This window comes from Adiantum capillus-veneris, chromosome 30 (genome assembly GCF_014529385.1).
Source record: "Adiantum capillus-veneris isolate H3 chromosome 30, ASM1452938v2, whole genome shotgun sequence".
Classification (NCBI taxonomy): domain Eukaryota; kingdom Viridiplantae; phylum Streptophyta; class Polypodiopsida; order Polypodiales; family Pteridaceae; genus Adiantum; species Adiantum capillus-veneris.
The window spans coordinates 40263658-40288621 of record NC_140960.1 but is presented as its reverse complement, the minus strand read 5'-3'; the positions used below and the strand labels follow the sequence as shown (position 1 = coordinate 40288621).

The 24964-nt window shown below is 45.1% G+C and overlaps 1 protein-coding gene across 4 annotated transcripts in view; it reads left to right on the top strand.

Moving 5' to 3' along the window:
• Nucleotides 1–24704, top strand: part of ASG2 (transducin family protein / WD-40 repeat family protein) — an 87102-nt gene extending 62398 nt beyond the window's left edge. The window contains exons 6-20 of one of the 4 annotated variants that reach the window (XM_086507602.1): nucleotides 2885–3013; nucleotides 3098–3213; nucleotides 3295–3412; nucleotides 3605–3710; nucleotides 3793–3917; nucleotides 4000–4170; nucleotides 4261–4371; nucleotides 4456–4567; nucleotides 4654–5000; nucleotides 5096–5186; nucleotides 15980–16075; nucleotides 16155–16225; nucleotides 16359–16446; nucleotides 24340–24426; nucleotides 24515–24704. In XM_086507602.1, the coding sequence (XP_086363728.1) occupies nucleotides 2885–3013; nucleotides 3098–3213; nucleotides 3295–3412; nucleotides 3605–3710; nucleotides 3793–3917; nucleotides 4000–4170; nucleotides 4261–4371; nucleotides 4456–4567; nucleotides 4654–5000; nucleotides 5096–5186; nucleotides 15980–16075; nucleotides 16155–16225; nucleotides 16359–16446; nucleotides 24340–24426; nucleotides 24515–24558 (1812 nt within the window). In that variant the 3' untranslated portion in view covers nucleotides 24559–24704. Of the gene's footprint in view, nucleotides 1–2884; nucleotides 3014–3097; nucleotides 3214–3294; nucleotides 3413–3604; nucleotides 3711–3792; nucleotides 3918–3999; nucleotides 4171–4260; nucleotides 4372–4455; nucleotides 4568–4653; nucleotides 5001–5095; nucleotides 5187–15979; nucleotides 16076–16154; nucleotides 16226–16318; nucleotides 16447–24339; nucleotides 24431–24514 lie in introns of all 4 variants that reach the window. The other 3 variants (XM_086507601.1, XM_086507603.1, XM_086507604.1) reach the window with 3 other exon arrangements.
• Nucleotides 24705–24964: the final 260 nt, after the last annotated feature.

Below are 24964 nucleotides of genomic sequence, written 5' to 3'. Positions count from 1 at the left end.
ATGACTTATGAGACCAATCCGTTACAAACTTGTGAATCTGGTACCGTGTCTGAGTACAAAAAAGAGATACTAAAATGAATCTAGAGGTGCTACTAGTTGGAACTGTGTGGGGTATGTGTGATCACTGATACAATGGGTGCCCAATACAAGAGAAAGATACAATGGGTGATGGATCCATCCTCATCTGTACTCTGGATGTCGAGATAGTATGGCTCGAATCCTCTGTTGTAGTCTCCGTCGATGCTGCGAAGCTCCTCTTCTGAGTCGTGTGCATCTCTATCTCCCTAGTTCCAATGCTCGGTCAATGAGAGTACCGCCGGTGTGAGTATGAGCTGAGCTTTGCAGTGGTGGGTGCTCCTCTATCGGTCTAGTGTTTGGTGTGAAGAAATCTGAAATCTGTCTCTAAGATTGTCTCTCTCCAGATCTCCTCAGTAAACTATCTTTGTGTATGTGTAACTTAAGTAGATACAAGACAACACATCTCTGGTCCTGATAGCTTATGACTCTCGAGAAGGGTTTGAAGCCTTCTCTGAATAGACAGTGGAAGCGATCCCATATCTCGTAATACACTGTGCATTGACATGTATAATGTATCTCTGTCTCTGGCTCTGTATGGCATAGGCGGTATATCATGCTAGCTGTGGGTATCCCTCTGAATCTACCAGTTTCAATCTCAAGCTGGTGTGAAGATGTCCGTATCTGACCAACCGTAACTCATGAGATTGATGTGTATCCATATAGCTGGGACAAATCACAAACCCATCCCCTGTGAGTTGGAGAAGATGTTCTCTATAGAAATCCATCGTCGTGCCCAACTCCCATGTCGGCTCTATCCATGTCCTCTTGGTGTCCAACTGGTCAGGTCCTGGCGAATGAGTCTAGTAATCTCCACTCGTGTAAGAGACAACGATGGTGCATCAAGGGAGTACTGGAAGGGAAGCAAGCTGTCCATGTTGAAGTCATGTATCTGGAACCATGATGACATCTGTGCATACCAGCATGATGTGTCCCCTTGTAAAGCTAATGGTCTGGAGGACTCAAGGGCCAATCTGGCATATCTGTCTCTAGTAGTATCCCATAAGCTGTGCATAAAGGAGACTGGTCTGGTAAGCGCTTCTATCTCCATGGGGGGGGGGGGGGGGGGGGGGGGTAACTCTACTCTAATGATTTCGTGTGGCACGGAGGACTTGGCTCTAATTAGCAGAGAGATCATAGATACCAAGGACCTCTCCACCCACCCTCACCCACAGAGGGTCCCCAAACCTGAATGCCATAGAGCATAGCTGAAGCTACCAAGGTATCAAAGAGCCAGAGCTTTGCCCGGGGTTTGTGGAATTGAATCTGCGAACACATCCTCTCCAATCCTCCCAAGGCCGCATACGCTCAAGTCAGTCTAGTCTCAACTGCTCTCTTCAAAGAAAACTTTCGCCCAGTGAAGACTACCCCAAGATAAGTGTATGCATTTGTGTACTCCATAGTCTCTTGACTATAAGTTAATGTAGGTGCTGATCTCCTGATCCACTGTGGTGTGGTGTTAAACACCATAACCTTGGTTTTACCAAGGTTTACACACAATCCACTATCCTCCGCAAAGCTATTTAATGCATGCAATTGTCGCTGCAGACCCTCCGGTGAGTCAGAGATCAACACAATATCATCAGCATCTAACAACAATGGAATCCATGTCCCTACCAGCTGGGCACCTCAGTCACCCTCTGTATCAATGTAATCACATACCAAATAGAGTAGGAGACAATGGAGAGAGACTCGAGTGAGAGGGTAGAGGCTAGAGCTTGATGGGGCTAGCTTGTGGCACGTGCACAATGCATTCACTTGTAAGTTGTGAAGGTAAGGGGTGAGGGGGGTTGCAATTTATTAGGCTTTGCTAACTTTTAAAAAAAAAACCAACCCCCAAAAAATCTACCCGTTTTTTACTTCTGGCCGGAAATATGACCGTTGAGCAGAATCCGACCGTCCGGCCAATCCCCTACCCGTTCAATTTGTTCCGCCCTTCTTAATATGCTGAAACCCATTTCAATACATCCCGTTTCAAAACTCTTGGGCTACTATGATCCCCACTGTTCAAGTCTTGTACGTGAACCCCATACTCTCTCGAAGGCGACTGTAATGGTCCATTGCATAAAATTCAGAGGTCTCATACCACCTATCATCACCGAGTAAGACAAATACACACTGTTGCATGTCAGTGCACAAATACTTCCAAAAATTTGGTTTTTCAAAATCCTGAATTGTAAGCATTGACTAAAGGGTTGTTCAAATGCGTAATTTATACCTCTCCTTATGATTCTCTGTGTTCTAAATCATAGTCACAGGGGACGCCCATTTTTGGGCTTCCCGTTCCCACTTGCCGTCCCACCCTTTTTTTTACACAAAAAATCCATTTGAGCCCCGTCCCCTGTCCCCACCCCTCGGGACGCGTCCCTTGTGACTATGTTCTAAATACCTCCTACATATGACTTTACTGTGGCACTGGGCAGGCAATGATAGCAACAAACTAGGCTTGCTGCCTTTCCCAGTAGCAATTGATTTTCTTTTATGGTGTTGCGAGCTGATTTTAAGTGTAGTTTATTTCCTTGAAAGTTATGCTTTATGCCGCCAATCAAGAGTCGTCTAGAATCAAGGGGACCTATATTTTGTCCTGCTTTTTGGTTATTAATTATCAAGAGTTTGGGTGTTTTTTTTCCATTCACTCATCTAGTATGTATTGACTCTAGGCCTAGCTTTTATGAGAATCAATTAAAGATGTGGCGTCATATGAAAAGCAGCATGTTTGGAGTTTTTTGTGTTTCCCTTTTTCTTGTGCTCTTGTTCATGCAAGCTAAAATATTTTTGATGCTATTTTAGCTTTTCTCCTGCTTTTCAGGTTGAGGATGGTAATCCTCATGTTATTTGGAGTGCAAGTGAAGATGGGACTTTGAGGCAGCATGATCTAAGAGAAGGAACTGTTTGCCCAGCTAATGAGGCTGCAGAACATGAGTGCTGCAATGTGCTTGTACGACTTTTTGTCTGTGATGTTTAGAGATCTACTTTAATTCTTGTTAGAAACGTTAGCTGAATCACACTTCTGTGTTGCCAGTTGGATTTGCGGTCTGGTTTGAAAAGATCGTTGTCAGACCAGCCAAGACATTGTCTTTCTTTGAAAACTTGTGCAATCAACAGAACAAGACCACACCAACTTTTAGTTGGTGGAAGGTGCTATTTTGTTTTGCTGCTGCTGCTCTCTTCATGATAATGCTGTTAGTTACACTGATAACAAGTTGGCTCATTGGGCAGTGATGCATTTGCTCGTCTTTATGATCGTCGCATGTTGTCTGCACCATCGTCATCTAGAATGCAAGGAAAGCCACCTCCTCATCTCTGTTACCTGTGTCCAGCACATCTCTCTGAGAATGTAAGTTGTTTCATCTCTGCATCATGGATTTTTGTGGTATGACTCACAAACATCTGACAACACTTGTAAGAAACGTGGGAGAGAGGGAAAAAGGGAGAAAGGGTGGGTGGGTGTGGTGCGTGTGTGTTGAGGGGGTGGGCTCTGAGTATAGAAATTGTTCTTTTTGATAACCAAGGAAGCACTGTTTTGCAGACTCGCTCAAGTTTGCACCTTACCCATGTCACGTTTAGTCCAAATGGTTCGGAGGTGCTTCTGAGCTACAGCGGCGAGCATGTTTATCTTATGGATGTAAATAACAGTGTGTACTCTTTTACCCTAAAATTAAACCTTCTTTGCCAGATACGAATTTTAGTTATCAGATATGAATTATCTTGTGGCAGGAGGAGATGACAGTGTGACTTACATTGCAAGTGATATTCCAAAACGTTTTGTTTTAGAACCCATCGTGAATGGTGTAGAACAGCCCTCAACTGTGATAAATGCATGCAAGATAAACACTCCTCAGGTGATTTTTTAATAATGGTTTCTATAATTTGCTTTTTCATTGTCTTCCATTTGCAGAGGTCTTATCCGTTCTGTGGTTTTAGTTGTCTGAATGTCAGGAACTGCTTGTTGAAGCAAGGAAGATGTTAAGGGATGCCCATAATTATCTTCACGCAATAGATCTAGCTAGTGAAGTCTTAGAGGCAGGGTGCCCAGTCATTGATGCAACTCTTCAATCAGATATCTTGTGCCTGCGTGCTGAGGCCTTTTTAAAGGTAAAAAGCAAGTTTCTATAAGAACGCCTAATGGCAATATTTTTTCCATTATCCTGAGTTTTTTTTTTTTTTTGAGGCTCTACAATGCAGAGGCTTTGGAAGAATGATGTACATATGGCAATTCGGGATTGTAACAAGGCTCGGATAATGAATCCCAAATCAGTGCAAGCTCATTTTCTTATGGCTGAAGCGCTGTCACATGTAAGGCATTAAGTTGGCAAGAAAGGTTATTTTATTTTTGTCATGCTTAAGGATTAACTGGAGTGACATGTGGTGGAGAGACAGCTGGCAAAACATAAAGAGGCTCTAGAATATGCACTTCGGGCTCAGTATTTAGATCCACCAAATAAGGAACTTGCAGACAAGGTCGTTATTCTAAGAACAAAGATGGTTGCAGGTATGACATCTACTATCTGTCCTATATTTACAGTCTCCCTTTAACGAGGGATAAAACTCGCTATGTGATACCCTTAAAAAATATAGCTGACGAGGCAAAGACCAATGGAAGTGCAAATAAGGAAGGTGCTCAAGGTCGGGAATCATCAAGAGTACGTACCTTTATGTCTAGGCCAGAGGGCGATCAGGGGAACTTGTCACCAGACAGCCTGCGCTCTGAGAGAGACGATTCAGATTATGATGATGACATGGAAATGGAAATGGAAATTGAGATGCTGGTTGGTGATGATGATGGAAGGGATCAAGAAACAGGTGCACGCCAGGGGTCCAGTCTAAATTTGAGGCTGAGACGGAGGGTTTGCAGTGGCAGAGAGAGGAGCACCAACACAAATGCATCTAATGGTGGATTGACGAGCAATAATACAGTTACAAAGGTTTTGTTGTTTTTCTTCATGCAATTGTGACTGCAGAGTTGTTGAAAACTGGCTTATCTAAGCTGATGGTTTTTTGTGGCGTTTGTATGTAGCAGGCTGAAGTTGCTTTGGACATGCGACAACGTTATGTAGGGCATTGCAACACAGGCACAGATATTAAGCAAGCAACATTTCTAGGAGAAAGAGGTATAGTTTTTTATTCGAGGTGTATGGTAAATGTATACTCTCTCTGCGTGCGCAACGGAGGGGCCTATTGTGGATGCATGGTGTGTTGGCATCATCGATGGGAACAGTCACCGACGAGTAGTAGTAATTCAGTTTGCAGGCATGGATAAGAGGAGGGCCTTTTTGACACACAAGAGGGAACTCAAGGGGGAAAATATATACTTGTACGGTGATCTTACATCTGCACCGTGCACATGGCACACAAGAACACATGCCATGCATTCTTGAGGCAAGAAAAGAGTGTGTACCCTGATGGGAGAGTGATTATTGCTGACCGCTGATCTGCATGATGGTACGGGGCCTATCAGACCTTGGAGATGACTATATTTGGTTGTAATGGCTTGGATGTAGGTTTATTTTTAAAGACACATTTAGGAGCTCAGATATTGCTATGTACATTGAGAATCAATTTGCTGAAAGCAAGTTGCCAAGTTTGTTTGGTTATAGTTGGGAGAGTACTTACCAACCTCAGGCCAGAAGACCTGATGATGGCTCGACGGCTTTGTGGAGTGGCTCACTAACGTTTCCCATTGCGTTTCAAAACGCAGGCGAAGGGAAGCACCGGGAGTGGTCAACTATGCAGCCAAAGGGAATCTCATGTGATAGCATTCTATAAGACTCTTTAGGAGCGGAAACAGCCGCAAATGTTGTAGAGTCGCAACGCCAATTTTACCCCCTAGACAGTGTTTTTGAACGCCATTCCCTGTGATGGTTATGCCCCCACCTAGTGCGCGTTGAAACATTGAAGCAGAGGGTTGTGCATGCGTTTTGAAACGCTAGTGCACTGGTAGAGGTGTTAAGCCTTGATTTCGGTGGCATTTTGAGAAGTTATTTTTTGGGTTGCTTTGCTCGAGGCTTTTGAAACCCCACCCTCATTGTGTTATGAAACGCACCACGAGAGAAGAGGCAACCTGCAGAGGTGGCTAAGTGCTACCGGTTTGTGGTGTAACCAAAGCTGGTTGGTGATAGAAGTGGGCACATGCACAGGTATGTCTGCTGCAGCTGCAAGCCAGGATGCTAAGGCATGTTTAAAGGTCCAGGGTAGCGAAAGTGTAAGGTGCAGCGGAAGTGAATGTTGATATTGCTCAAGATAAGTGCTCCGAACTGTGCTCAAGGGTTCCTTTTACTTACGGAAGGGAGAGCTTTCCGTTCCTTTAGAGAGAGAATGCAATGATCACAAACAAAGTGAATGCTACTGTGAATGAAGGTGCTGAGACTGAGAGAGAGAGAGAGAGAGAAGAATACGACACCAACGGTTCTCAAACCCTCTTCCAAGGGCCCCCCTCTCTATGGTGAGAGAGGTCTATGCTATAGATTGCACAAATCTGGTACAATGGTCTAGATGCAATGGATTTGCCGACAATGACGACGACGACGAGGACATGCTGGAAACTGAAAACGCTAGGGCTGAAATGCTGAAATCTGCAAAACGCTGACTTTCCGCTAATCTCTAACAATGTGTCGGCGAGGATGGCGGTGGCAACGACGCGACGACGATGCGCTGAAAATGCAGATGCTGAAATCTGCAAACAGCGGGCTGAAACCGTAAATGCTGGCTGACTCGATGGTACCGCGAGGATCTGTTGCGGGTAGGTGAGATCTGTGAGGCTAGGGGCTGAATCTGCTGTGGCTAAGTGCTGAAAACTGAAAACGCTGATGTGCTGGGCTGATCTTGCGTTGTGGAATTGCAAACGCTAGGCTTGATCTGTTGTAGGAAAAACGCCAGAATACGCTAGAGATGATCTGTTACAAAAATGCTAGAGGGTCTTGTTGGCTGAAAACGCTAGGCTCTCTGCCGGTCTTGTTGAGAAGGAGCACTGCAAGTTGTTGGAACTTCTTCTGCTTCTTCTGCTAAAACTGGGCGCCCCATGTCTGTCTATATAGCTGAGGAAATCTGGGTCGAGTAGTTCTCTACAGCCCGCGACCTCATGAAATGGTAATTAAATTAATAAAATGCCAAAATGCCTGTAAACTGTACTGTCCCAAAATTGGGCAGGAGAATGGACCTTATGCTTGAACAATGCATATGCTGGGTGGTACTGGGTGTGCAATCAGAGGATATGCAACTACTCTAAGTGCCTGGACATGCACGGCTTGCTCACAGGCTCACAAAGGTGCAAGAACACTTCCTAAGCTGACCTGAACCCTAAACCTGAAGTAGCTTGTTAACATGCACATAGGGTTAGATGTGCACGTGACAGAAAGGTATGTGAAAATGTATGCCTAAGGTGGTTTTCTAGGCCAAAGGGACTTTAAACGGGGCTAAACAGGTTGATGGCTCAAGGTGTTCGAGGTGCCAAAAATATGTGGCCAAATGTGGTATTTGAGGTGCTTTCCAAGCCGGTCCAGACAGCTCCTCGATTGAAGCTACTGGGAAAAAGATATTGCAGTTTGAAGGTGGGTGCCTTGCAGATCCCCCACAGATAGGGCAAGTGGAGACTGGTGGTGAGGGATGATGTCAGTGGATAGATGCGAAGTGCTCAAATTGTGGTGCATGCCGATCTTTTCGGATTGCCAATCGGAGCTCAAATGGACAAGTTATGCGTTGGCGAAGTTTTGAAGGGGGCTAGTTATGGCGTGTTTTGCCCGCCTCGGGAGGCGAGCCGACATGGATTTTTTTGGAGTTGGCTAGGGTTCTTGAAGGTTGCATGCGTTGTGGGGAGTCAACCGAAATTTGCGGATTGTCGATCAGAGTCCTCGGCACTGGGATATGCCTAGTTCAAGGTGGCAGACGACCGCGACAGAGGCAAATCGGAGTTTAATGGCTTGTCGTTCGAGGGCGTGAAGTGGTCGGAATACGGGGAGGTTCTCAAGATATCGGAGCTTCCAGGTGGTGTGATCGAAAAAATCATGCGGCAAGTCCAATCGTGTGCAAGCACCGATGGCACGAGAATCGAATGCTTAAGTTCTCTTTGTTGTAAATGTAAATGGTAAATGGTGGCTCGACTTGGAAAAAGAAAGGGAAGGAAGCTTCAAGAGAGAGGTTTGGAATGAGAGCTCAACGGGCAGTAGCGTCGGACGCTATTGCTAGAGGAGGCTTTTAGAAAGTTTGAAAGAAGAAGAAAAGGCAGAAGAGGGCAGCTTCTTCGAAAGGGAGGCTTTTTTCTGGGTGGGAAAAAAGGAACAAGAAGAGGCGCTCGTTCTCAAGAGGAGGGCCACTTTGAGGAGAGGTCGAGAAGCGGTGTGCGAGGCGGCACATCGCCAATTGGAAGGGCGCGAGAGAGAGGAGCGCCATGGATGAGTTTGAATGGGGGTTGCGAAGGAAGCAGCCCATGAGAAGAGGTTCGTGGGCTCGTGGATTCGAAACCAGTCAAGAGGGTATAGCGACGTAAAGCGGCTCGGAAGGGTGAGTGCTCTGTAGAAGAAAGAGCCAACGAGGGCTACCAAGAGGAGTTGCTGCTGCTTGAGTGAAGCCAACAGTGGATGTCCGTCGAGGTGTGTGTCCATGGATTCGAGTTGCGAGGGAGGTGTGTGCTCCTCTATATGTAGCGGTGATGGCCATGGTACGGCCTAGAGCGGACTATATGGATTTTATACAGTGTTTTTCATTGAAGAAGAAGCTATCATTGTTGGTCTTGGTGTCTTCTCTCCCCCCTTCCCCCATTTCTTCTTTGCTTGTCTCCAAGGTGTATGGTGCAGGGGTGTGTGAGCGTGTGCGTCCATCGGACCCCTTGTACGTGTGAGAGAAAGAAAGAGAGGTGCGAGAAGCAGGCAAGATCGGCGTGATCACTGTTTGGCGATTGTGCAGAGCGTGTGCGTTAGGTAAAGTGCAGGCGAGGACTTGCTAGTTTGAATTGTCTTTTTTGAAGGTGTTTTTTGAGAGGACAAGGGTGGTGTGAATACCTTGAGCTATATAGGGGCAATTGTGTGTGTCAGGTGTGTTCCCCATTCGCTCTCTCCATCTTTTGGTGCCCCCACTGAGGAGACCACTGATGCTCCTTTTGAAGTCGAAGCAGTGGATTCCCAATGCCAAAGGTGCGGCCTTTGAAGAGCAAGTTTTGCTAGAGATGGCGTGGTCAGGTTTTCCCATTTCCACTGGAGTCGAAGATGCGGAAACGTGGCTCCAAGATTATGGATTTTTTCTGCTCAAGAGCGGTTTGTCGAGAAAAGAAGGCGCGGTGCAGGTGTTCCCACTCGTGGTTTGTGGAAAAGTGAAGCGGTGGTTCGATGGACTACTGGATGAAGAAAAGACGGATTGCAAAGCCTTGGAAGCGGCTTTTCGAAGTAGGTTCGTAGCGGATGTACATATGGAAGAGGTGAAGCGAAAATTGGACGGATTGAAGCAAAGCTTCGACGGGGATTGTTACAAACTGCTGACGTGGCAAAATCCTAAAGAATGGAGCCAACTTACAGATGCCGGCCGAGGGGCCTAAACCCTAAGAAGAACAAGTAACAGAAGAAGAAGTCCTACCATTATGGGGACCCCATTCGATGGGGGGATTAAAATAAAGCAGGACCCGCACACATGCAAAAATTAATAACGTGGCAGATTTTTGAAAATTGCGCTGGCATGATGACGTGGCAGGCTGTACGGATTTCCACGTTTTACGTTGGTTGATGATGTGGCAGGTTGTACGGATTTCCGTGATTTACGTTGGCAGCTTTTTGGCTTTGCTTTTGGACCAGATGCTTCTAAGTTTGAAGGCTTTTTACTGTAAACTGCTTTTTAGGCCGAGGGTCTTTGAATATGAGGTTAGGGCCCATTCTCTGGCATGCTTCTTGGAGAAGGTGCAGAGTTTGGAGTACCGGCTTGTACTGTGTTGATGCAATATAAAGAAATATCGAAAGGGGTGCCAAGGTTTGGGGCCAATAGTCTCTGGGATGGAATTCCGCCACTACGTGTCGCGTGTCGTCTCTCTCTTTCAGTTCAGTTGTTATTGAAGTGTTAAAAGTCTATTCAGTCTGTTCTTTTCTATTGGCACATGGTGCCCGTCTTGTGACAGGGATTTTCAAGCATTAAGGTAACTGCTGCAGAGAATGTTGGTTTTCTTAAATTGAGCAAGTATTTAGATTGCTTGCATGAGGAAGCGTGAGACAAAATGGAGTTGGATGGCCTAGTGTCATACGAAGAAGCGGTGGCTCTAGCGAAAGGGCAAACCAAGAAGATATTGAAGAAGCGTCAAGCGAGGCAAGGTTTGCCAACTGTTGTGGTGCAAAAGCAGGTTGATGCGGTGGTAGCCAGGCCAAGATTGGTGCAAAAGAATGTGCCTGTGCAAGAGGAACCGAGGGTTCTGTGGCTACAGAGAGACGGTGGTTTCTATGCCGAGGATGCCAGCTAGAGCGGCTCCAATTGTGGAAGAAGTGCCGATAGTTGCAAGTCGGGCAAAAGAAGCACTGTCAAGTGTGCTAGAGATCAGAAGGTGCGGTTTGCAGATGAAGTTGAAGCTATGAAGCTAGAGGAGATTCCGGAGCTCGAGACAAAAGAGGGGATTGAGCCGAGTGATAGCAGCTCTATGGATGTTGACACAAGTTGGGAGACGGAGTCGACTCAGTCAAGTTATGAAGAGTTTGATTTGCAGTGAATATGTGTGAAGAGCAGGGAGCAATGCAAGCCGTTATGTTCGGTGGAGACCAAGTGGAGGAGCTCAGCACTATCGATGATGATATGCAGGTAAAGGTGATGTGCGGTGTGTCACAAAATGATGACGTGGCCATACTGCCTAGACACGCACAACACGGATGATGACGTTGATGGAGCAAAAGACACCGTGCGCACACTCACACACCCAGACAACTCAACACCACACAAGAAATTTACTTGAATTCCAACCCACACCCACCACCACTCAAGAGCTCAATAAAAATACTACCCACAAGCTCAATTCAAACTCCAAACGCCTCGACCTACAAGCCCTTGCCTGCCCGCAGACACTACAAGGTGAGTCAAGTTGATCAACACTTGAAATCACACTTGATGGTGACCAAAATATACAAGAAAAACCATCAAAAACTCAAAAACTCTAGCCACAAAAGGCCTCTCTCAAACCATTGCAAAAGCTTCACCAAACTCCACTCTGTTGGACTCTTTGGAGTAGCCCCAACCCTAATGGCACCGATACAGGGTCACATAGTCTTGCAAAAAGCCGCACCTTCTTCCCTCAATTCCTCGCGCACACACATCCATGGAAACCTCAGAACTTCCATAGACTCTCCCAAGTGCAAAATTGAAGAGAGAAAGCTCTCATTCACTCCTCCACACACTCGAAAACAAGACGCGAACGCGATGGGACTACACGACCACCTGTAGGAACCCTACTTCCTTCCCCGTACGGAGAGGTGAAAGTGCCAAGACTTGGCTTCAAAAATACTTTCTCAGCTGGAATACTCACTGCACAGTGATTGATGTGGCAAATTGAAGCCTTTTCACACCATTTTTGGTCATTTTTTGACCTTTTTTGACTCAGTTTTGGCCAGTTGGACCCTCGGCGGGCATTTTTCGCGGGAAAAACCCCAAACGGACTCCAAAATTCACCAAATTTTGTACGCTTGATCCTCGATACCCAAAGCACTTTTCCACATCCCCACATTCTATTTTTGACCACTTCTAGGGAGGTGCACGTATCACCGCAGATCAGGCACCGTAAATAGACAGTTACTGCATGTCCCAAACTTCTCGAGTGGGATGAGAGTACCCATACTTGTCGCTTGCATTATTTACATTCTAGAAAGCTCAAACACGTTCTCTAGAGCCAAAATAAGCCACCTAGAACCATATCCAAGGCCCCGATACCCTATCCAGGCATGTACATATGTACGACTGCTAGCACGCGAACCTATCTATTCACAATGTGTACACACTGCATCTTTTTTCGAACTTGAAACCACTTTGCAAAGCTCCCAAATGCATGTATTTACATCTTTTTGTACATATGACCATGCATATAAACGCTACTTTGTACACGCCAAAAGCGGTCTATCAACCTGGCAAAACAGTACGGACTGCCTGCAAAGAGCGCTAACAGGCTGATGACATGACAGTTTCCGTAAAACGCGCTATCAACGTGGCAAATTGTACGGAATTCTGTAATTTGCGTTGATGCTTTTCAGAGGCAGCTTTTTGACTAGTTGTTTTAGGAACCAATTGCTTTTGGGGCTCTTCTTTTGGCATCACTTGTAAGAATAAAAGGAGCCCAAGGGCCTTACTCTGCAGAGCATTTGGACGCAGAGTCTGAGAGCAGAGGTTCCGTTGTACTTTGCTCAAAGATTAATATAAAAAGAAATACCGAAAGGGACGTCAATCTTTGGGTCAATCTCTCTGGGCATGGAATTGAACTGTGATTTAATTCTGTGACGTGTTTTGATCTCTCTCGTGTCGCGAACGATTCCAGACTAGGGGTGTCCAAGTTTGTTACAGTAGTATTAGAGCTCAGTCAATTTCTCTGCTCCTAGAAAATCCGATCCCTCTTCTCGCAGCACCCATGGAAGAATCAGACGACTCTACCTGCCACCTCTGGAGCGGGAGACAGTAAGGAGAATTCGAGTGGATTAGCAGAGCACGAGTACGAGCCACCTTGGCCTACGGAGTACCAGCTTATGGAGATGCAACGTCAATAGCAAGTTGATGAGTGCGCAAAGCAGATGCTCCAATTTGCGAAGGATCCATAGTATGCCAAATTTTTTAACCCTGCACCCGATGGATGAAGTGCATACTCATTGGCAGAAAGCCATTGAGTCACCCATAAAATCGGCCATCAAGCAACCTCCTACCTTAGGGATGTTTATTCAAGAAGAACTTCATGATGTTGTCGAAAAACGAATCAATCAACTTCTGGAAGTGAAGAAGCCGTCGAAGAAACAATTGAAGAAGCGCAACAAGGGGGCTGACTACCCCGGTTACTTGGCCGTCGATCTTCTTTTGCCAACACAGAGAAGCAGAAGAAGCATGTACGTTTCGAAGAACTACTGTCACAAACTGCTGACGTGTCAAAGCCCTAAAGAATGGAGCCAACTTGCAGATGTTGGCCGAGGGGCCTAAACCCTAAGAAGAACAAGTAACAGAAGAAGAAGTCCTACCAACTTATGGGGACCCCGTCCGATGTGTCCGTCGCCACCGCAAAAACTATTAAATTATAGCTTTTCTAAGCAAATTGGGGACGCTATCTTATTCATGTGCTCGTCCTGAACTATTCTGCACTGCGTCCGGCTATTGTTCTACTTGTCATACTATTCGAACACGGATAAATTTCCAGACGGCACATTGCACTGGAAAATTTATCCGTTCTTAACTAATTGGTATCAATCAATTTATAAATTCATTTTGTGTGCACAAAGATCATTTTCATTTATCTGTAGCCGTAGCTAAAAAGTATTACATCCCTGTGGCTTCCAGATAGTTGTCCTCAACTTGAGGGCTTCATGATACTTATGCACGATGTCTGTGAAATCTTGCAATTTTGATTTCGTCATCCACTGAGCATATGGAGGGGAGTAATTCTTAAACTTTATACTAAGCACTTACGATGAGTTCTTCCAAACTTTAGTTGGCGCTCCTGATGTTGAATGATATCTTTTGGAAGAAGTATTTGTTCAGTTTCATCTACCTCAGGGGGATCTTCTGTAACTGGTTCCGAAGGAGGTTTGCCAACGAAAGGTTGTAGAAGGCTCATGTGAGAAGCATTATGGATTTTGCAACTCTCTAGAAGATCCACTCTAAATGCTATGTCATTTATTTGTTTTGTAATCTTAAACAACCATAATATTTGTTTGAAAGTTTAACAACTTTCCTTTCTGATTGGCCTGTTTCTTAAGTCACGCTTTATCAAATTGAGAAGACCAAATTGTCCTTCAGTTAGCTTGAGATCACGGCGATGTTTATATGTTGCTTTCTTATGCTTTCAAAGGAAAATTGTAATATTTTTATGTCAAATTACCAGATTTGGCAATGAAACCCCCCCGAGATATTTAGGGAATACGAAGCAAATCTTAAAAACCACTGGTGATACATATGAACACAAAGGTTACAATCATAGAGTCCAAAAGCTTAAATGAAAGAGAGGGAAAGTAATGTACTCAAGAGCCATTTCGATTAAGCTGTTGCATACTCTTCGCAGCGAGTGGGATACTTTAGCAGGCTCCTCCAGGGCAAAGAAGAGGCGTAGATGCTCCTTTCTTCACACATGGGCACGATCTTCAGTTCTTTTCAGTCGGGACCATGGTCACATCACATGGAATTATGCACCTCCCTAGTCGTTCATTTTGCATTCAGGCCACCTTGATATCTACATAGCCCTCACATTGTTATCCCTCTTCTGTACATCCTCTAGGTGATAGGCCATTGATCCGGGACCATGGTCACATTTGTTCTTTTCAATCAGGACCATGGTCACATCACATGGCACTACGCACCTCCCCAATGGTTCATTTTGCATTCAGGCCACCTTGATATCTACATAGCCCACATTGTTATCCCTCTTGTATACATCCGCTGGGTGATAGGCCATTGAGCATTTCTAGAGGTCTCAATGGTTCATTTTGCATTCAGGCCACCTTGATATCTACATAGCCCACATTGTTATCCCTCTTGTATACATCCTCTGGGTGATAGGCCATTGAGCATCTCTAGAGGTCTCTTTTATACACAGTATACACCCACTTTTCCTGCCCCCCCCCCCCCCCCCCCCCCCCCCAAAAGAAGGTACTCTAGAGCCACCACCAAAGCCACTTGAGACCACTGACACCTACTAGCAGATAGCCTGGGGCGAGATAGAAGAGTCCATACTGTTAGTGACTGCCTTTGAGACTTGAAGGTCTAAACTCCAAGCTCCAAGCCGAAACTTTTGGAGTTACCTCAGTCTGCATCAATATCTTTGTGGAGAGAGATTGTCTCCACGGACTACCATCTGAAAGACGAGATGAAAGCCTCCAACCACCCTCGGCAGGAATCGATGAGGGTGTGGAAGCTGCAACCTGCAAGATATCTGCTTACATCTTGTGGAAGAGTCAAAGGGCTCTCCGCACCACCCTAAAACCCTTGCATCCAGTATCAAAAGCTGCTCCACAAACAAGGAAATAAACAGAAACAGATTAAGGCGAACAGAAACAAGCAGCCATGTAAGCATACATGCACTCACACCACCGCACACGCATGCGAGCCTTGAGGATCATCCTCAGTTTTTCGCTTTATGAAGGAGACACTTGGTAGCAGAGAGAGCAGGCAGTTTCGCAGGAAAGGCACAAGGCTTCTTGTGAGATTTCTGTATCTGGTGGTTCTAGAAGACAAAGATCTGATGCAGAGAAAGCTAGGAGAAGAGAGGCAAACGCAGACGATTGAGGCAGGCAGAGGCGCTGCTATATGACAAAGTTTGAATGGTGTCTCTGCCCATTTTGAATTTGTGCTTTCTTTTTTTTTGGAATTTTCTGTTGGCTATTTTAAGAAGCCCATCTCAACTTTGGTCTTGTTTTGCCCTCTCGGAGAAGAGCTGGTTTTATGACCTGGGAGTTGCTGCTCTGTTTCATGGTGTTTATGTTCCTTGTTAGAAATGTAACTTGATGTATAATCTATGTGACTTCTTCGCTTTCCTATCTTGTTCATGTCATCTTTGGTCCATTGCCACGTGTTTTTGGCCTTCTTTTTTCTTGCTACCAGATAAAGCAGTCGCAGAAGCTACGTATCTTGTTCTTTTACCTTTTCTAAGTCGTGTTGTCAAGCAAAGACTCGTGTTTTGGATACAAAGGAGTTGACCATAACCTCTGTACTTTATGTATTCTTTCTGAATGTCTCAACTGATTAGTTAAGTTCCCTTCCATTTCTGTAGGAGACTATGTTGCGAGTGGAAGTGATGATGGAAGATGGTTTATTTGGCATAAGAAAACTGGCAGGTTGCTGAAGCTTCTCAAAGGAGACGAAAACGGTGAGGTTGTTTAGCTTTGTTAGACTAGTGAAATTCTGCGTAACTTTACGAAGGGCTCATTTGCTTCTTGCATTTGAAGTTGTCAACTGTGTGCAATGCCATCCTTTCGACTGTGCCATCGCCACTAGCGGCATCGATAATACGATCAAAGTATGATATCCAAAGATTTTTGTGTCTGGGTTTATTCTTGCCTTAAGACACCTGGAGTTTGTTATGTTAAGCTTTTCAAATAAATGTGATCAGATGTGGACACCTTGTGCACAAGAACCTTCTCTGGTTACAGGTGGAGTGGCAGGTCCAGAAAGTGCCGACTTTTTGCAAATTATGGGTGAAAATCAACAAAAGATGCGGCGCCCAAGAGACATTGGCTTGTAAGGCTCCTTATTCTTTTTATATTTCTGCATGTATTTGTAGTGATGGTCTCAATTAGGTTTTCCACTTCCCATGCTTTGCTTAGTAGAAATCCATAGTAGGTTTATGTAATCGGCTTCACCCTATTATTTAGGCCAGAAAAGTCTGAAAACGCCTCTCTCTATGTGCACGCGTGCGTGCCCGCACCCTGGAGGTGCTTCATCACAAGGAGTTACCAAGGCAATCATCATCCTAGAGTCGAGTCGAGTCATGCATTGAGTGTTATTGCATTCATGTACATTACATTTACCTTATCTAAAGTAAGTACCCCACCAGTATTTACTCTATTGGGCGATAGAGTTGGGGCGGTCCCGTCACCCACGGATGAAGGGGCCCTCTCGACATCGACGCAGGTTGCGACAGAGGATCCATACCATACTCGCACGACATAGGAGCCGTCCCGACAAAGTGCCTACCTTGGAGGACATTGAATCTCTATAGCCTTTTGGATACTGATGTATATGTATATGATGCCTCGATTGTCAGAGAGATCCATTGTATCAGCTCACCCTTTGTATGAGCTTTCACCCCACCTCTACCCACTATTTTCTTTTCAGTTCTTTGTTTTTTGTACCCAGACCTGGTATTAGATTCACCACATGTAACCTTTTGGTCTCATGGGTCATTTTGGGCTTTTGAAGACATTAATATTACATTTCATCTCTGTGTGTGTGTGTGTGTGTGTGTGTGTGTGTGTGTGTGTGGTGATGCTCGTGCTGCCTTGTTGCTCGGAAACGTGCTGCCCTCATGCTCCTGCTCGCGCTGCCTCTGTCGGCTCTTGCTCGTGCTGCCTTGAGACCTGCACGCGCTGTTGTTGAGTCCTACGCGTAGCAAGTCCCAGCAGCCCTACGCGTAGCAAGTCCCAGCCTGCGCGCCCCGGCACCCCCCCCTTCATCTATGCGTAGGAAGTCAAAGATCTTACGTTCAAGTTTAGAGAGATTTTTAAGCCTTAGATGAACTAATGATGGAGAAGGTCCAAGTGATGCTCAAATAAGAGCTAAACTATGACATCAGGAAGGAAATGCACGCGAGCGCTGAGAGCTACAGGAACTCCATGTATGGAGACATGATGAGAGAACAAAGGAGAGAGATCCGGGGGATACAGAATGAGAAGATTCAGATCTTGAAAACGGAATTACGAAACCTAATCAAGGCCGAAGTAAATGTAACAGAATGCGTTATGCAAAAGAAACTCGATGAGGCAGTAGCAAGTTTTGAAGCATGGAGAACAAATATGGAAAAGCACATGGGGAAAAAAGATGCAATAATCAAGGAGCTAAAAGGAGAACTTGCGGCTTGCAAATCTGCAACTAAGGAGAAGGGAGATGACCAACCTTCGGTGCTGAAGGAGCTCGAGGACATGAAGGATCAGATGAAAGCTCTACGAGAAGGAGATGAACTGAAATCGAAAACGGCATCTTCATGGGCAGAACGTCTTTTTAAGACACAAGAAAAGGTTGATGAAGCAGAGAAATGGATTGAGGATGCGAAGAAAGGGAAGGCCCAGATGCTCGAGACCACACCTACTTCTACCATTATTAATATGACCATTGAGGAAGAGCAGAAAAGGAAGAATCGGGCTCTGCATGTGCGTGTCACAGGAGTCAAAGACAAAGAGAATGTAGATGAAGAAGCGAAGGAACTGCTACAACGCATGGGCATCACAGAGCCTACTCACACAAGTGCATGGAGAGTGGGCAAGAAAGGAATCGATGAGAAGGGAAACGTAAAGGATAGGGCACTTATTCTCCGCTTCCCGAATATAGAAATAAGGAAAGAATTTCTAAAGAAGAGGCCAACTCTTAAGAAAACCGGTATTTTCCTGGGAGATGACCTTACATGCATGAGTTGATGCCAGAGATCAGGGCAGCAAGAGAAAAGGGGAAAATCGCCTTTTATAGAGGAGGGAAAGTAGTGGTTCTGGAAAAGCGCTTAGCATGACGGTGCGAGACCTATGGGGCGACGCTCCGGATAGCGGCGTGGAATTGTCATGGATCATATAGGCTAGATGTAGGCGCCTTTGAAGACAGCTTTAGGGACAGAGATGTAGTTTTCTACTCAGAGACACACCAGATACCGGGACAACGTATGCCACATGTGAAGGGTTATTTATGGGAAACAACTGGTCGACCAGACAAGAGATCTCTACAGGGTAGCCGGGGTTCAGGAGTAGTAGTAGTCTTATTTAAAGAGGAGCTGAAACCACTGCTACAGATTATCAGGAAAGATGAGCAAGCAAGGTATATGTGGGTGAGAATGAGAGTCGAGACAGGTAGATTTCTATATATCGGTATAAAAGCCACGAGACTGTGAAACCCCTAGGTTGTGCCTCCAAAATCATCCACATCCACTTTTAACATTTTCCGATGATGTATCTCAAAAGAGGATATAGATCTATAACACAACCATACTATAATAAGAGGGGTAGGAGGGATCCACTGGTTGTCCACCTTAAAAACCAAGGGAAGGTACCAAGATGCGCATTTCTTTGACCAAACCAACTTCCCCAAGGTCTTACTAAATTGACACTCAAACAATCTGCAAACTCTCTGATGTCTATAAAGTAGTTGGCTTCAGCCATTGTCTACTCGTGTATGGTATCATAAACAGCCTCCCTCGTCCAAAAGGAGTCCTCATGTAAAACTTGCACTGTGAATCTTCACTCTCTTGCTCCTCCTCAATAGTGCCTACTGTAAGGGGCACTTGCGAATCAATCTCCAAGAGATCCCGAGTCTGCTAAACTGGCCTATCTTGGGACAACTCAGGCTGCTGTTGAACTGCCAACAACTTGATCCTCATCCTCTATCCTCTGTCCAGCTGCTCTAGAACCTCCTCTCAATCCTTAGGTGGTGACCTTTCCTCATAAGGTCTGCCTGGTGTTGCTTTGCCTCTACCAACCTCTGTCACCCTACTCGTTTGTAAACAAGGATGGGTTGTGTCTGTATCTATCTATCTGCATGTTGTCGTCTATCTCTGTGTCTGATCAATGTAATGCTTCTGTTGGGCACTCTACTGCTGCTGACTCTGGCCCCTCTGATCTCTATCATGCTGTTGCACAAGGTTCTATTGCTGTGCATAACTTGTCACATGCACATCTAACTCTATGTTCATGTGGATAGGTGTAATTCTTATTTCTAGGGTTTAGGACAACCTAGGAAGTGTTTTGGCACCCTTGTGAGCCTATGCGTAGGATGTGCATGTCCAGGCACTCTAGGGTAGGTGCATACCCTCTTATTGCACATGAGCACAACCAGTGTCTTCTAGGTGTATGCACTGGGGAGTGTTCCCATACAAAACCATTAGTACAAAGCCTAGGTAATAACTACATACAAAGCAGCTCTTATTGATAGGTTTTAACTTATGAATAATTGACATTTAGCAAATTGTCAGCTGCCTTCTGGCCTCATGATTGGTCGACCCAGCATTGAAGACCTATATAGGTGACCGTAGGGGCCGCCTCTTCAACACAAGTCAATACCGTGCAGTACAAGTACCCAGTAGCAGATTCAGTCCATTGTTTTCAGCCATCAGCCCATCGCCAGGAGCGTTTTCATGATCATCATTGCCAACACCCCTTGCCCATTGCCAGCATTAGCTGCAGATCTCAGCCTAGTGTTTTTACCACAGCAGTTCAGCCTTTGGATTGCATCCATAACCTCGTTATGGTTGTAAATCCCAGCCTCATCATCAGCATTTTAAGTTTCTAGCCATTAGCATCACAAATGCAAGCATCTGCCGCAAGATCCCATCAACATCTTAGCATCTAGGACCATTGTATCAGCAATTGTGCAATTTAAAGCAAATACCTCTCTAGTGATGGGGTCCTTGGGGGGGGATTTTGGGACCCCATCCATTGTTAAGTTCTCTCTCTCTCTCTCTCTCTCTCTCTCTCTCTCTCTCTCTCTCTCTCTCTCAGAACCTTGACTCACAATATCTCTCTCTTCTCTCCCTAGTCTATTGCACATCTCTCTCATGAAGTAAAAGGAATCTTGAGTAAGCACCGAGCAGTCATGGTAAGTTATCACAATAAATCACTTCTATTGCACATTACATCGGTATTAGAGCCAGGTTGTCAGCATGGTATTTTCACTTAAGAAAAGAACTTGAAGAACCTCTCTCATATTTTTTTTAAGAAGGCCCCGGACTAGTACCTATTGCATACAGATATTAGCCAGTTCCACCCTTGGTCCATCGTGCATTGGGTGTGGTCACGTCTTCATTGCTGGTCTTAAGGGCCATTAAACCATAAAAGAACCGCATTTTTTATTTTTATTTTGGCAAGAAAAGAGATTCTTTCATTAGTTAATGGTAACTACCCGAAGGCTACAAACCACCTCTACGAGAGAGGGCTACAACAGAAAACATGGGGAGACTCTCCTAGTGAGAAAAAGTATATACAATAGGGCTAGATCACTAGATGGGAAGAGTGCACTCTGAACCATGGTGAAGAAAGGCCCTGGACGCCATAGTCGCAAGAAAGCCTCTCGGCGCTCTCGCCCGCGGTCGGAGTTGCCTTGAAGTCTCTCAAACTGACCGTGAGTGTGTATGAGCTCCAGCCAAATGTCTCTAATAGTCTTTGCCGGTGGAACATGGCGAGCCTCGAAGATGCGGAAGCAACGGGCCCGCCAAATGAATCAGAGTGTCAGGCTGCAGATGAACTCCCAACACCTCTCTTTGTCAATGCACCACTCTTGAGGGATAAGCTTTGTGGCAAGCTGTAGTGTAGGTCGATCCTCCTGAATCACTATCAGCCTGCTGGTGGAAGCCAACTCAAAATGGAGTGTTGGGCACGTGAGAGTGGACCAAGCTGTAGCACCCCAAGTGTACTGTCAGGTTGTAGAGAGGGCTAGCAACATCGGGAGAACCCGAAGCCAAACCTGCTGTGCCATGGGGCAGTCCCACAAACAATCACTAACTCTTCACAGGATGGACACAAGCTGAACATGCTACGAAAAGCCGCTATGTACCAACCAGCTCCCAACTGTTGTAGCCTTGTGCGCTAACGGCACTGAAACATAGTAACTCTCCTCGGTTGTCCATTGTCCCGCAACTGCTCCCAAAAACTTGTCAAGAACTCAATTGAGGGACCTTCCTCTTGCGAGTGAAGTGTCGCAGCTGGGTGAGCCTTTCTCTGTGCTATCAGTATGTGTCGTCCTAAATGAGCTGTTTATAGGAAAAAGGAACCCTTGGGTGATCTTGATTGCCCAAGCTCTCTATCCAAAGTGCTGCCACCTGCTCTATGAGAACTGTATCTAGCAAGATTCTCTCGGCGATGCGCAGCATCCCACTCCCACTCCTCTGTCTGTCTGACATAGTAAGAATCACTGGCGCATGATCTGAGAAAGAAGCCCCCGCGAGAATGCGAACACATCCTCCCATGTCACAAAGACAGTCACTTGTGTAGAAGCGATCTATCTAAGATAGATTCACTTCTCCTACTCTGCGGTCAGAGTGAGAGAAAGATAAGCTGTCTAGAGGCCGCACAAAACCTGCATGTTGCCAAACATATGAAATCCTCAAGGTCATACATAACCGCTCCCAAGCTGCTAACTCAGCCTCGTGCACAGTAGAATGACTACCTTCAATCCTGTTTGAGGGGTTCTCCAACATGTTGAAGTCTCGCTCGATACAACATTGCTCTGCATGCGGTAAAGACTCTACAATATGTGATCAAAAATCAGCTCGTGCACTTGCCACATTGGGCGCATAGGTGTTCAGGAAGCCCATGAGGCAACCATGAACCTGCATAGTAATCCACTGGGCCTTGCTTGGCACAATAGTACCGCTGCCCACAAGGGCCTGCTGCCATGAGTTCACAATAGTCATACATACTCCTCCCTCAATGCCTCCAGGCCCAAAATCAACTGACCAAAAAGTCTTATAGTGGCCACGCAAAATCTTACCACATCGCCGAATGCGGCTCTCACAAAGATGATGCTCCTGGAGCATAAGAATATCAATCATACCACCCACAAGGCATTTCTGAAGCTCCTGGCGTAAGCGGTTGTAACAAACTTGGGCACCCAAAGTCTAGAATTTGTCGCGACACGAGAGAGAGATTCACTTAAAATAGACAAATCACAATTCAACTTGAGTCAACACGATTGGACGTAGTTCCGTGCCAAGCTTGATTGGTCCCAAAGACTCGTGCCCCTTTCGGTATTTCTTTTTGTATTAATCTTTGAGCAAAGTACAACTCCCGCGGGTCCTCAGCTGAGACTCTACGTCCAGATGCTCAGAGAAAGTGAGACCCCTAGGGTCCTGATATTCTTACGAGGGTTGCCCAAAGCAGAGCCCCAAAAGCTTAAACTCAAAAGCAGAAGGCCCAAAAACTTTTTTTGTCCCAAAAGTTGTCCCAAAAAGCTGTCAACGTTGAATGCGGAAATACGTATGCTGTGCGACGTCAGCTTGTCAACGTGATGTACGATGTACAACGTGCCATGTCAGCGTTCGTACCACTTGCCATGTCAACAGTCTGCCAGCGGGGGTCCGTACAACCGCGCCACGTCAGCGGGAGATCATGCCACGTCACCATTTTGTGACAAATCCCCCTCTTCTACAAAGACGACAGCCACATCACTTCACATGACATCACATGACAGACAAATCAATTATTGAAAAATTCATTCCAAATCTCAGACCATGACTGCCAGCAACGTATTTAGTAATCGCATCTAGATCCATCCTGGACCTCATTGATGTCGGATTAACCAATCCTATAGAGATTTTTAAGACCGAAATGCTGCAGTCATTTCGTCTTTTAGTCCTTGCACTCAAACAAGTCACATGAGAGAGCACAAATCATTCATGTTCAATTTCGGGAATTCTAGTTTATAAAGTCATACTATGAGCACAATAGTATCCCTGAAATCCAAAAGGAAATCAGTGACTCTATTCCATCTAAGCAATCTGTGACAAAGGAGCGGAGTAACTCCCCTCTTGTGCAGTTCCGTCTGCACTAGATTCAACCCTGCTCATCCACGGGATCTTTCGGAGTAGACGGAGCTAGACCGAAAGTCTCAAGGTAAAGTTTCAAAATCTGAGGAGTATCTGCTAGGTCCTCCTCCTCCATCTACTTTGCATCCAATGCCGAATAGTTCTTAAATTTCACTAAGAACTGCCGAATCACTTTACCTTTCACTTTTCTTTCCTTGTGTGCCAAATCTGTTCTAGAACGAGTATCTCGTCGCTCTCTTCCACTTTGGGTTGCTCATCGAGCTCCCCATCAACTGACACCTCACTTTTAAATGGTTTCAAGAGACTCACATGAAATGCATTGTGAATCTTCCAAAGTATCTGGAAACGTAACTGCGAAGGATACATCATTTATCTTTTTTGTAATCTGGAAAGGGCCATAATATCTTAATACTAATCGAATTACAAAAATTATAACGTATTGTGGATGTTACGTTCGACAAAAAAATAGAAGATTAGTTATTTTAGCCTAGAATCTAGTCCTTAAAGATTAAACATGAGGAAAAGAGCTCACTAGTATGAAGGGTTTAAAAGGCTGGAGCCCAAACATTTGGCTAAAGGCCAAAAACACAGCCCACAATGTTAAAAAATGGTCATTTTTGGACGGTCAGCAGAGGCTCTAACGTTGACCTGAAAACTATCGACCCAGTCCAGAACAAATTGTATAGTTTGTTTGTGGTTCAGAACAGAGCGTACATGTCGTTCTGAGTGTTGCAAGCCCCGGCAATAATGGGTTAATTGTGACTGTCGTAAGGCTGCTTGTTGTGTTTGTCTGCTTTCTGAGTGATTCATAGACTTTGGCTGTCATTTTCATTATATCTGATTTTTGTCCAGAAGGGGTCCTTGTTAGGTTGACATAAGATTTTTGTTCTTCCTAGTCCGCTGGCGATACTGCAGCAGTTCAGGATCCCATCAGAGCGTGGAATGCGCCCACCTTTGGAATGTACACAAAGCTGATTTATATTGTAGGTCAGTATGCCTGACTACATGTAAAAGTTATTTATTCAAATGGTAACCTCTGATTGCTCGCCTTTTGTTTTTGGCTGTTTGCAGATGTTACGAGTGTAAAGAGTTATCCTTACCATTCCCTTCTGTAAAACTAATGTAAATCTTGGTAATTTGTAATAAAACGATTTTTGCTTTCAATTAGATGATATCACATTATGTTGCAAGAGCTATCAAGTCTCTTTATACATCTTTTTTTGGATTGATAATTATTACAAGTGTAGTGAGTTTATTAGTAGTACTGGGCATTGTAGTGGGATACCTGATATTTGAAATTTGGAAGTCTGCTTGGTGGGCTTTATAGTATTTTTGCACAGAAGGAAAAAAATAATTTAGAATGGATGATCTTTGTGACCTAACCCAGCTAGGCATAATCACCTTTTCCTCACTCATCTGAGGTACCCTTGTTTTGGGTTTATCAAACACACCTGCCAACTCTTGCATAGATCTTGGCTTGTGCGAGCAAGAGCCCATTATGATCAAGGCTCGAATAAGTGG